Below are 13264 nucleotides of genomic sequence, written 5' to 3' on the forward strand. Positions count from 1 at the left end.
ATGCTAAATTTTATATTTGTAGTAGCTTAGAGTAATGGCCCATTATTGAGCCATGCAATGGAAAACCTGTACTCTGGTCTCTTAGAAAGCCAATGGGATAAAAAAGAACCATGGAGTGGAAGGTACTCTTCTAGACTACATGGTTGCAGATATGTACTAAAAATGCCATGTGTGGCCTTGTTTTAAAGAGGAGGCAGGACGTCCTTTGGGGGCTAGAAATTGGATGTTTGGTGATGTTAATTTTGGGTCTGATAACAGCACTGCAGTTAAGAAATCATGCTAGTTGAGCAGTGGTATACACAGTACTTTTGGTGCTTAGCAAGTAGAGGCAGGAGGACCCTGACTTTGAGGCAAGTCTGGGCTATATGGGAAGACCATGAATCAGACCAAAACAAAAACCAAACCAACAAAATGAACAACAGAAACAGAATGTATGTATGTGTGTATGTGTGTATGTATGTATGTATATGTGTGTATGTATGTGTGTGTATGTATGAATGTATGTATGTATGTGTGTGTGTGTGTATGTATGTATGTATGCATGTTTGAGACAGACTTTGAGGTTGGCCTATGTAGACCAAGCTGGCATGGAACTTGTGATAATCTTCTGTCTTACTTTCATGTGTTTGGATTACGAGTGTGAGCCACCATGTCTGGCTACAAACCCCTTTCAAAAAGACTACACCTTCTCTCTAAGATACTCAGGAATGAATGTCAAAACATTCAATTGCAGATGTGATGATTGCCACACTCACATGTGTAAGTGGCACACTAGATTTTATTCAGGTGCAAAGAAAAATGGAATTCTGAAGTTCTGAGGAAAATGGATATTACTGGGAAATATACCAAGTGAAGTAGTCCCAGGCCCAGATAGACAAATACAACATGATTGCTCTCATTTGTAGAGCCTACCTTTGACCTCTGAGACTAGTACGTTTAACTCGTAGTGTCTTTAGAGGTCAGGAAGCTAAGAAAGGGTCAATAGAGAGGGCGGCTTAGGGGACGGGGACATAGAAGAATATACAGAATATGGATGTTGTTAGGTGATGGAGAGGCTTAAGCAAGGATAGGATATGGAAATTGGGGAGAGGAAAAGCTGAAGGGAAAGATTAACCAAAACTAAGCATGTTAGAAATGCCTTTATGTGAACCTATTATTTTAGAGTAAGCTGATTAAAAAACATAGTTTAAAAAATTTGAACAGAAGCACCCTGTATGAATGGATACCACTCTTCCCAGAGGCCACAAGTTACTACCCCAGTGTCAGATGTGGTTTTCCTCCTTACGAGTTGTGGGTTGGAATGTCCCAGAAGCTTCCAGAATAAAATAGACAATTGTCACTGCTCCTGGTTGCCCATTGGGCTAGATGGTAGGACCCCAATTGTTGAAGACGCCACACACTTCAGCCGCAGGACACAGAGAAATCATGCTGGGGCTGAGCTGCAAGTCTCCGCTCTGCTGACTGGCTTTCATGATGCCTGAAGTACTTTGGAGGCTCCAGGGGAAGAAAGGGCATCAGCAATTCCACACAGCTGTGGACTCTGTGGCTACAACACCAACCTGCCAGGCAAGATGTGTCCACTGGTGCACTGTGGCCTGGCTCGTGCAGGAATGGGTGGCAAAGCACTTTTGTAAGGCACATGAGGCCTGCCTCACTGGAGGAAGGCCATACCTGCTGCTTTAAACCTGGTCAAGAGCTATGGGAGTTTGGATGTAATTGGCCCCCAATGCTCATAGGGAGCGGCACTGTTAGAGGAAGTCTGTCTCAGTTCACTTCCTGCAGATCAAGATGTGGAACTCTCAGCTGTCGCTCCAGCACCATGTCTGCCTGTGTGCTGCTATGCTTCCTGCCAAGCTTAGGCAGTGACGGTAACTATGGAAAATAGAAAGCTGGTGAAGAGGTAATTCAATGAGGGGGCGGTGTTCCAGCTCCAACAAATAGTAGAACTTGATAGCTTTGGTTCTGGTTTTTAGGACAGAAGAAAGGGGCTGTGTAATATTCCTCCGTGATTAAAGAAAGCTGCTGAGGCCAGGCATGCATCAAGGGTGTCCTGGAATGGAGGCCAAGAGAGGCCATTGCACGAAGCTGAGGAGGTAAAGTCTGGGTTGCCTGGTAGACCCCAAGATATTGGAGACACCAGAGTCTTGGGATACCTGCCAAGGAAAGCTGCTAACAGGGAGTGGAACCAGTCCAAGAGAGAGAGAAGTGTGTTGCAGTTAACAAAGCTGAAAGGAGTTGGAGCTCTGAAGAGTTTTTGACATCAGACATGGAGATGCAGGAGGAGGGGCAGCAGGAGGAGGAGGGGGCAGTAGGAGGAGGAGGAGGAGGGGGCAGCAGGAGCAGGAGGAGGAGGAGGGGCAGCAGCAGCAGGAGCAGGAGGAGGGGCAGCAGCAGCAGGAGGAGGAAGGGCTGCTGGAGGAGGAAGGATGACACCAGAGTAGGATTGGGCTGCTTGTGCAGAAGAGTTTCAGCAGGAAGGGTGGGTGGGGGGAAGAATGTATGGGGGAGTGTGTGTGCAAATGACCCAAATCCATTATTCAAATATATGAAACTGTCAAAGAATTAAAATAAATAAGTTTTAAAAACACAGCTCCAGTTAAAGAATGAAAACTAAAACAATAACAAAACCCATCACTTACCAACTGTGCCCTACGGTTGAGTTAATTTTCAAATGGGGATATTACTATTTCTCATCTAACTTACTACACTGCAGAATGAATAAGGCATTTATATTTTAAAAGGCCCTTTGAAAGTCTAAAGAATCATAAAAATGCTAGTAAAGACTAATTTTTATATCAATTTTTAGAAAGACTAAAATAAAAACAGGAAACAACGTTGCATATAAAGTACTAAGGACAGTGTCAGAGACTCAGAGAAAGCAAATTACCCAGTGTGACACCGTGAAGATCAGAAGGTTGTGACCCAGTACCACTGTAACCATCAAATGCCAACGGGAAAGGAATAATAAAGGGGCTTACATAAAGGAGAAGATCAAGAGACATTTTATCCAGGACTACTAATAGTTTAAAAGTCCACAGGAGTCTCTACTTTTTGCCTTCATTCCCATTGCCAAGGTCACAAAGGATGTGGCAATTCCAGCAATAAAAGCATTTAATTCCCAAAGTGGGGGAAAGAAAAACAGAAAAACGTGGGAGGTCAGGAGAATGATGCTTATCCTTGGACCACTGCCTGAAGAACCATAGACACGTTCAATTTGCCAATAAGCAAATGAGAAAGTGGCAGGCACACACAACTGACGGATCACGCTTCAGATGTTTCACGGTTGGCTGGAGGATGAGAATGTCCTCCTTAAGGACAGCTGGAGGAGTTCTCCACAACTGTCCAGACAACAGGTTTGCCTGAATACACTCCTGTGGTGAGTGAGCAAAGGGCACCACTTTATATGCCAGCATGCTATTTAATAGCACGCCCTCCTCAAGGCGCGGCAGTGAAAAAAGCACCTTCTGAAAACACAAGCCAGAAATAATAGTCCTGGTCCGGGGCAAGAAACCATGTTAGCAATTGTTTGCATATTATTTCAGGAGAATAAGGACTGATATCTGTGCTTAAACAGCACAGTAAGTGGCTGTCCACACCGTCAGTCTCCTAAGCCAAGCTCTTTGCTGTGCCGCCTTGAAGCCCTGGTCCCAGTGGAAGCACACCCGGAGCCAGGGCCTTTGGAGGTTCTAGGGTTAGTTGAGTTCGCAGCAGCATTAGTGAGAGAGTATCCGGCCACTGGGAGACTCTTCACCAGAGCCAGATCCACTGATGCCAGGACCCTGGACTTCCAGAAACAGTGAGAAAATTAAATCTGACTATTTAAGTCACTTTACCTGTGAGATTTTACTTTGGCAGCCCAAGATGTCTAAGATTCCAAGGAACAGGAAGTGGCGAAGTTACAAGGGAGGACTTTTGGCCTGATTGACACTAACGTAGAAAGTGTGACAGTTTGATGAAGCAACTGAGCTTCTGGTCACAAAACTGGAGTGCCCCGCCCTATGACTACCTCCCTTTGTCCCAAACCTAATCATCAGAACAGGGATGGGGTAGTTGTCACCTCACTTCCTCACCTCCCATCAAAGGTTCTTCAACTCAAAGATACCAAAATGATGCTAATGAACTTGGGTTTGCAAGCAGCAGCTCTCTTCCATTGCCCCAGCAATACTAAAGTCTGAATCTTTGACACTGGTGGCCTTCTCTGAGGACCACGTACGTGATCTACAGCGGCCTCCTTGGACATCAGACAGGATTCACCTGGGTCACAGCTGCTTACAAAATGCCAAGGCAACACGAAAGGCGAGCTGAGAACGGCCTGACAGCACACATCCCCAGGGTTTCTCCTAGTAAAGCCCGACTGACAGGCCTGCGGTGGAAAGCGGTTGATTGCAGGTCTTTACAGTAATGGCCTGTCAGTAACTTGATCTATTTTAACATGAAGGCTGGCACACAAATCAATAATGAGACAGCAAATCAAATCATTATAAGGCTAAGGTAGCGTCCCTGTGAGCAGGCTGATTCTCTTCACAGCAAAGCTGAAGTGCCTCACCAGCAGGATTAGCTGTGGAGAGGGGAGAAAACACTGGGCAACGTGTGAAGTGGATCAAGAAACCTTGGAGAAGACGCAGGAAGGTTAAAGCACAGATAGAAGTGTGGGCAGCCCGTGGGAACTGAGGATAAGAAGTAATAGGATTAAAGCACACGCCTAGTGGATGCTGGCATTTCAAGAATATTAACATCAGAAGAAAATAACTGAAAAATTTTAGACAAGAATACCCATCTGAGATGCTACCATCATCTAAATAATCAAAAAATTATTTTCTTTATGTTATGATTTCAGTCACAATAAGGCTGATACTTCCGGGTTCTAGGGCCACGCACGTGCAGACAAGCCCTCAGGCAGAAGTGCCTAAGGGCCCCCACGTGACTCATGTGTGGTGTGGTTGCACCATCCACGACTCAGCTAAGCCCTTGCACGCGTGCCTGAGTCCCGTCATCTGCATATGATGTAGTCAAGTCAACCCTCTGTGCGCACACGCTAGGCAGCTTTTAAAAGCTGGATGCGCTCTCTCTCTCTCTCTCTCTCTCTCTCTCTCTCTCTCTCTCTCTCTCTCTGTGCACACCGACTTACCCAGGCCTGTGCATGCCCCCTCTAATAAACCCCTAAGCAGCTTTGTTGCATGTTCCGTGTTTCCTTCTCACTAGCGCCAGGTAATTTCACTTTAAATCTTCCATTAAAAAAAAAAAATCCTACAATTAATGAATATCTTAGAAGGAGCTACAGGTTCAACAATTTACAAAGAATTTGGCCTTCAAACTGTGTGAACAATTTCTTCATCAATTTTAAGCCAATCAAAACTTTTCCAGTACCTAATTTATAACGAAACATATGTTTGTGCCAGCAGGCAACTGTTAAAGGTATGTACAGGGGAGGCGGTCACCTAAAGGAGTAGAGATCTTAGTAAAAACTTATTGAGTATGAGGTAAATAAAAAGAGACAAACATGTAAACTGAAGTCCCAGAGGAAAAGCCACCACTGCGAAGACTCTAGCAGATTAACGTGTAAACTGGAGGCCCAGAGAGGAAAATGTCACCTGGGTGAAGACTCCTGCCAGCTGACAGATCAGCACTCCCTGTAACACCAGGAAACTGTTGCTTTTAAGTGCAAATAGTGACCTTGAAAATATGGCCAGATAAATCATTTTAAGTTCTTCTTATAGTTTGATTAATATAGATCTAGATTTAGACAATATAGATAGTAGAAAGATTTGTATTTTACAGTTTTGTTTTGTTTAAGTGTGGTTAACATAACAAAAGTCTCCTTTGCCAGAGGTAATTTCCAGTATCAGAAGGAGGGAAAAGCTTACTCTAAGAACTCCAACCTTTAAGACAGCCTTACTCTATCTCTTGAAGCAGAGCGGGGACTTAGAGTTAGTTTCAATTCATCTGCATTTCTTGAATCACAAGTAAAGGAGTAAAATCTCAATTTTTTTTTTGTTTCATTATAACCTTACAAATTCTCAATGTATAGCTTCATGATGGTGTGAAATCAACCTGAGTTTAACGGCAACCATACTTCAAATCTTTATCTGGACCAGCGGTGTGCAATATCATATTTCCTCATGACTCTGGATAGGAGGAGTAAGCTAGTCCTAGTTACTGGTCTAAGCATAGACAAAGAATCGATAACTTATGGTATATTCATGGTGTTGCAGAGAGTAAGGACAAGTAGCTATTACCGCATGAGTGTCTACACTTTGGTAGCTGTCTGAAATAAAAACTAAGAAGTTGGAAAGCAATAAATGATACAAAGGAAAATATAATAAAGGCACTTGCCACCAAACTTGACAGCCTTAGCTCAGTCCATGAGACCTACATGGTGGAATGGGGAAACCATCTCTGTCTCTCTTTCTCTCTCTCACACACACAAATATAAAGGCAAAAATTGCTTATTTCAAGAAGAAATTGATATGAGAAACTGCAAAGACTTTTTTTTAAATCAACAATCCAGGGTCAAGCAGCGCAGAGAGAGTCCTTATTCATACTTACATACCCATGCATTCGTACTCAACAAATAGGGAATGTGTATTCTTTCCAACATTTGTTATTCTATATGCTTGGATACGATCGATCTGACTGTTTTGGTAAGGGTGTATTTATATGCCACTTAGAATACACTTTATGGGTTGCCATAGTTTTTGAAGCATTTCCTTCTTCCATAAAGCACTGAGGATGATGTGGAGGAAGACTGGACAGGCCCAGCACCCTCCCAGGACTACAGAGCTGTAAAGGAGTAGGACCACAGAGCTACTTACACTTCCCAAAAGACTCTTGGTTAGGTGTGAAAGTCAGAGAGCTTAAGCCTGCTCTTGCATTTTCAAGGTTATTGACAAGCAGTCTGACTTAAGGTGTGGCTACAAACACGTCTTGACCTAGGGTGTGGTTACTTGTTTTAGGTATTGAGAAGGCCCAAAGAGGTAGGTCCATCCCACTCTGACCAAAGGTCAAAGAATTCAAGCCTATTCACCTTCTTCAAGGACTTGACAGGAGGCTTGACCCAGGGAGTGACTACCTAGAGGGTACTTGGTCTAAGGTATAGTTGTAGGTGGTCTAGGCCTTAATAATAGAATGCTTAACTCAGGACACAGCAGCTTTATGTGTCAAATACTGAAGCAGGTAATTGCTCTGTTTGTTCTTTGTATCATGTTAAAACAGTCTTTTGCCTTCTTTCCCCCTTTTTGGATTGAGGTATATAAGCATATGGAGAATAAATGCAGGCATATTCAGTATTCACTGGATTGTCCTCCTGGCTCTATCCTATGTCTCTGTATTTCTTTCAAGTCTCTATTCCTCCTACCGAATTTTCTAATCCACATGCCCCTATCCTGGAACAGGCAAACCCCATTGGGGCTAGACCCCGTCAGTCAGGGACATTTGGAACCAGCAGTACCTTACTTTCAATTTTTTATCTAAGATTACAATAGCAGCAATTTAGTACTAGAGTTCAGTAGAAAACACATGCAGAGTATCCTTAAAATGCCAATTTCTTATCGGATCATGTCTTCTGACATGGTTTTGCTGGAAAAAAAAAACATTTTCCTATCATGGCTCATCTGTTTTATTTTTAAGAATTTTCAAAAGTATTTGCTTATTTATTTACTTATTTATTTATTTTTATGTGATATAACCATTTAAATCCTTGGCATTTGATTTCATTGCTATTTTACTTGGGAAGTACATACAGGTGTGGATTCTTTTAGGCCCCTGGAATTCGTTCTTTAAACCACCAGATGCTACTTCCACAGGATGAAAGAAAGAACACTGTCCTAAGAATCCACAGACACTGGCTTTACATGTGAAGTCTGGATCTGCTGGAGGACCACTTGAGTTAAGTCTCTATGCAAATCAAAGCACTTACCCAATTCGTATTTTCAGCATGCCACTGAACAACTCGGGGCTATTGGAGATGATCCAGCCGATATGGATGACTAGTTCTTGTTGAATGACTGCCTCCCTTTCATCATGGGAATTACACTTATAATAGATAATGTTCTTAATCACTCTTGGAGACAGTGGATTAGAGATGACCTCCTCTTCATGTCCAAAGGCACCCAAAGTTACCTGTAATTGCCAGATTGTACTGTTAAAAAATTTCTAGCTACAAAAAAANAAAAAAAAAAAAAAAAAAAAAAAAAAAAAAAAAAAAAAAAAAAAAAAAAAAAAAAAAAAGAAAGAAAGAAAGAAAGAAAGAAAGAAAGAAAAAAAATTCAAGGTTCAGGATGACTGACAGGCTGAAATTGCTCTATGCAAGCTAGGGAGTTAGGAAGGATAACTGTTTCTGATATTTATTAAAATGGCTTTCAAAGCATGACTCCCACTGGAGTGCACAATGGTTCAGAGTCTGATCTAAAATGCAAGTGCAGATGAGGGTCTCAGGGGAGTGAAGGTTGAGTAGCTATAAATAACTATTAATTTTGGGTTGGGGCAATGTTAGTGCTAGAAAAGTCCCTAGAGCAGCCAGAATACACATATAGTTGTATTCTACTATACAGTTCAGCATTTGGGAGATCTATTTTTACCGTTCTCAAGTAGAGCCTTCTGCTCTATAACAACATTCCAACCTTTCCAAAGTCAGGAGGAAGGCCATGTAGTCTTGAGTACCACTTACCCTGGTATAACGGTAGGTATATGTGGAGGGTTATGATCCATGGTACTAGATGCTCACCTATGGAATGAATGGATTGGCTGCCCACAAGCCTGCCAAAGAAAAAAGCTCAGAGGGAAATGACAAAGCTCAAAGCAGAAAGTGCTGATAGAGCTGGCAAGAGAATGCTCGCATCTCCCCTTTCCTTGGCCAGCTGCTTCTCAAGAGGGCCTGCAGCGCTGGCTTCTTCCTCATCACTACTCCTCATCTCTTTCACGTACAGCTCCTAACTGTATGAGGTAGGGAAAGCAAGAGACCTCTGAGACACGTGATTTTAGAGATGAGGGATAAGGAGCAGAACATGGTCTTTTGCTCCAATGTTGTTGTGGAATAAAGTAAGAAGTGGCTGGTATAGTGGCAAACATATAAAAATCTATTCTCTTGGGAGCTGAGGCAGGGAGATAATGAGTCTGGGACCAGCCTGAGCTTTAGATAATACATACATATACACATATATATTTAAACCAACCAACCTCTAAAAACTACTGATTTAGCAAACACTAATGATACCAACTACTAAATATGAGTATGATTACATGGATTAAATGTCACCATGTAAAGAAAACAGAGGTACATTATTGGCGCCTAGATATAATGAGACCAAACTACTTTTATCCAAGAAAGCTTGAGATAATTTACAAGTCTCTTGAGGAAACCACACTACTTCAGGCAGAAACAGATCTTATAAGTGAGCAAATGTACACTTTGCTCTATTTCCATGTCTCTATTTCCTGTGGAGGATGAGAATCAGTCCATGAAGAAACTGCCTGCCTCTGATCATTAGGCAGAGCTGTTGGCATCTGGCCTCACCCTTGCAATACGAGAATATTTCCCGGGGAGATGGTGTTGGTCTGGTGGACAGTAGTCCAGCCGTAGCTGGAGCGCAGGCTCTGAGGCTTCTGAATGTGTGTGGGAGCAGGGTATTGAGGGGAGGCTGCAGCATCTTATAGACATTGTTCAGAATGGATACAACAAACCTACCCTTCTAGTGTCAGGTCAGTGACCTCCAAAAGTTCTAAGACCTATCAGCACAGGCGTGAGAATAAGCTGTACTTCAGTGCTATGGGCCTTAAACCAGGAGAGACATGTTTCTCGAACCCTGGCTAACTTTCTTCCACAGATGCAATGGTGTGGGACAAGGGCACAGATTCTGACTACAGATAAAGATTCTAGAAATAGAAAGGTACTGGGTAAATGGCTTCCTGTTCCTTGGTTTACCAAATCACTGACAGTGATTTAAAGTTACCTCCTAATGGAGAAAACTATATGAAAACTAACCTTCTCAGCAATTTCTTATTAGAGTATTATTCTTCATTGTTGAACAACATCGTACGAGAAGGTAAATAACATTATCCCAACATCCCTAAAGCTGGGTTCTGAATGAAATTATTTCAGCTTTAATTAAGAGTCCTGAAATATGAGTAATTAGTTGGTGTTATTAAGGAAGGTTAAAGAACTCCATTATTAAAGCTCACTATATCCCTAGATTAGCTGTCAGGAACACACAATAAACACATACATCTCCAAAGGAGAGACAAAGTAAACAGAGCTCCACTCTAATCAAATAACGAACCAGCCAGACGATTAGAGATTACAGAAGATGAGCAGCAGCACCGAACTCCACATGCGCAGCTCAAGCCAACCCATTCCCCATCAAGCACACAGGAAAGAGACACGGGGCTGGAGAGGGAGGAGAGGGGAAGGAGGGGGACAGAGAGGAGAAAGAGAGAGCGTGTGCAACTATAGATGGGCCTGTGAGCACAAGTGAGGAGCTGACCCTGGTGGGTAGAAAGGAGCTAGGCGACAGGAGCTGGCCTGGAGCGTGAAGGGTGTGGGAGCAGCACAGGCGTGTAGACTCCGGCTCCTCTTCAATTTGAAGGAATCCGTAAGGAGTGGGAAGGGAGCGGTCAGGTGGAGTGGAAGGAAAATGTATCTTTGCTATGCACCTGGCTTCTGCTCTGAGCATCATAACCCTGGCCGAGTGCCCCTCTCGGTACATTATTCTGCTCTGAGCATCACGGCCCTGGCCGAGTGCCCCTCTAGGGACATTATTCTGTTTTCTACACTGGAGACTGCACTGAACTTAAGTAAACATGGGGGCTGAAAATGAAAGTCCTAAGGTGCAGGGCGAAAATGAGATGGCCCACTAAATGTTCTGCTACTTTTAGACTGTGTGTGCATCTTTCCTGCTTGAGAAGAGACTTGTGGAGAAACCCCCAAGCCACTGGTAACCTCTTTGTGAGCCGTCTGTGCCATCAAGGTGTCCAGACTAAGTGTCCTAAGCAGAAACTGCTGTGACTGTGATGTGGAAAACAGATACTTACCTGCTTGCCCTGCACTAAAACATTAGTAATGGATGGGGCCAGGCTGTCCACTACTTTACTTAAAAGACTTGCTGCACGGCGTACAACCGACCTGAGGGCAAAGAAGAAAGCAGGCCAGATCTTCACAAACAGAAAAGATGATGACTGAATGGTGCCCTTGATCTGAGGAAACTTAAGACATAAACAGTTGGGCCTCACATGATAGAGAAGAAACAATAAACTGTCATTAGACCTGACGCCTCAAAGACAGTCTCACCCTCACCTCAGCCACCAAGCGGTGGTAAAGAGCATCTGGTGCCAAGATCAATGTCAAAATAATCTGGGAAAGAAAAAGACCAAGAGGCCCTAACTATTCTTTTAACTGGGGCAGGAGAGGGAGGAATTGAGAATACTCTGCTTGATAGCAACAGATGCATGAAAGCATCTCTGGGGCTTGCGACGGACTCCTATGCCAATTATACTACAGGTCTCTCTACAATAGTACTGGAAATCATGTGTATTTGTGTGTGTGACTATGGGTACATGTGTGCACGAGAATGCAGGTGCCTACAGAGACTGACAGCCTGGAACCCATGGAGCCAGAGTTACCAGTGGTCCTTAGCTGCCAGATGTCGGGAACCAAGCCTGAATCCTCTGGAAGAGCAGTATGCGCTCTTAACTACTGGGCCATCTCTTCCTAGCCTTGAATTATGTTTCTTTTGATACCTGGATAATCAGATGCCTGGATTAGAAGACTCAGTAGTGAATTTCAGAAGTGAATTACCCTCACTTTCTTTCTCCATAAAGACAGAATGTTGGGGGATGGAATTCACACTTCTATTTATACATTCCTGAAAAAGTCTTAGAATATAGACAGAACAGATTTACAGCCCCCAAATTACACCACATGCAATATATAAGACGTTCCCCTCAAAAGTAAAATTTAGGTGAACATTTAGAGAAAGTAAAATCAAAACCAATTTTTTAAAAAAATTTTAGGATCTCCACAGAAATTGGCCTATAACAAGCATTTATATTTCTTAATTACAACATGAATGGACTAGTAGAAAATCAAGCCAATAGCTGACCGAGTTAGTGAGACACATACTCCCATTTCTAGAGAAACTTTTACCGAATACTTGAACACCAAAAGACGCATATAACCCTCGGAATGCAGATAAACCCACACATATCAAGCAACTCGAGTTTCCCAAATCCTGAGCATGTTACCTGTTTCCCATGCACCAGAAAGGTGGTAATGTGAGGGGCTATAGAGGAGGAAAATTTCTGGGTAAATGCAGCCCCGTATCGCACAGCCAGCCTGGGGGCAGTGGAAAGCCATAAAAGGGAGAACAGAATAAATAAAGCTTCCAGGACTCTAGTGCTTAAATAGAACAGTCAGCATTTCCAAATGTTTGCTACTTAGTGCTTTATCAAGACATAAGTATAATGCAGAAGCAGGGACTGGCTTTGCTTAGCGCAAGCAATACTCTGTATGAACACATCTTACTGACGGCATGTCTCACTGGACCAACAGCTTACGGTAGAAATTTGAAATATCTAAACCGGATGCTTATTTCTTTAGCAGGAAGAGTGTATTCACCATAACGCAGAGCTGTAGTAGCACTACAAATTATTTTGTCCAGTCCCTTAACTTCAGAGAATAGAAAGCTGAGGTTTACTACCATCCAGGGAGTTTCATAAGAAACTGCTTGAGACTTAATTGCATCAGAATGTATATCTGGGTACACTCTCCTCATTGTGAATTTAAACAGCTTTATTCATGACTTTTTCAACTTGAGTGATAATTACCTTTAACTATTTTTGCTAAGGATTAAATGGTATTTTATGATCTTCTAAAACAACAGAACAGATTTTCTGGACATAGGATGGAAATGAAAAAGAAAACCCTCCTTGGGATAGTGCAGCCTGGCAGAGTGACTATCCTGCCGCCCGCGAGGACGCTCAATCCCTGGGGAGGTTTTTATCCCGTATGTTTTTCTAAGTCTGAAGTCAGGATGCCATAACTTTAGAGTTTAAATGTCAAAATGAGGATGAGTATCATCTGTAAGAATAAACTGTTATTGTTAAGGTGCCGAATATAACAGTATAAAAAATAAAATAACAACAAGGAAACTAATACAAACCAAAGCTTTTTGCTGCCAGCTCTTCTATATACTCTCTCAATGTGATCAGACACAGTACCTAGGCATAGGATAAGAAAAATCTTCATTGAAGAAAGCTTTTAACTAAATGTGCA

The 13264-nt window shown here is 42.7% G+C and overlaps 1 protein-coding gene across 5 annotated transcripts in view; it reads right to left on the bottom strand.

Annotated features, from left to right (window-relative positions):
- Phkb (phosphorylase kinase regulatory subunit beta) overlaps positions 1 to 13264 on the bottom strand; it is a 170568-nt gene that overhangs the window by 18095 nt on the left and 139209 nt on the right. For 4 of the 5 annotated variants that reach the window (XM_050120664.1, XM_050120665.1, XM_050120667.1 and 1 more), the window contains 3 exons: positions 13152 to 13209; positions 11026 to 11116; positions 7916 to 8118 (listed from right to left, as the gene is read on the bottom strand). In XM_050120664.1, coding sequence (XP_049976621.1) covers positions 7916 to 8118; positions 11026 to 11116; positions 13152 to 13209 — 352 coding nt within the window. Of the gene's footprint in view, positions 1 to 7915; positions 8119 to 11025; positions 11117 to 12234; positions 12326 to 13151; positions 13210 to 13264 lie in introns of all 5 variants that reach the window. The other variant, XM_050120663.1, reaches the window with a different exon arrangement.

The sequence above is a fragment of the Alexandromys fortis genome, unplaced genomic scaffold (assembly GCF_014885135.2).
Source record: "Alexandromys fortis isolate MF-2015 unplaced genomic scaffold, M_Fortis_MF-2015_v1.1 scaffold_186, whole genome shotgun sequence".
Classification (NCBI taxonomy): Eukaryota; Metazoa; Chordata; class Mammalia; order Rodentia; family Cricetidae; genus Alexandromys; species Alexandromys fortis.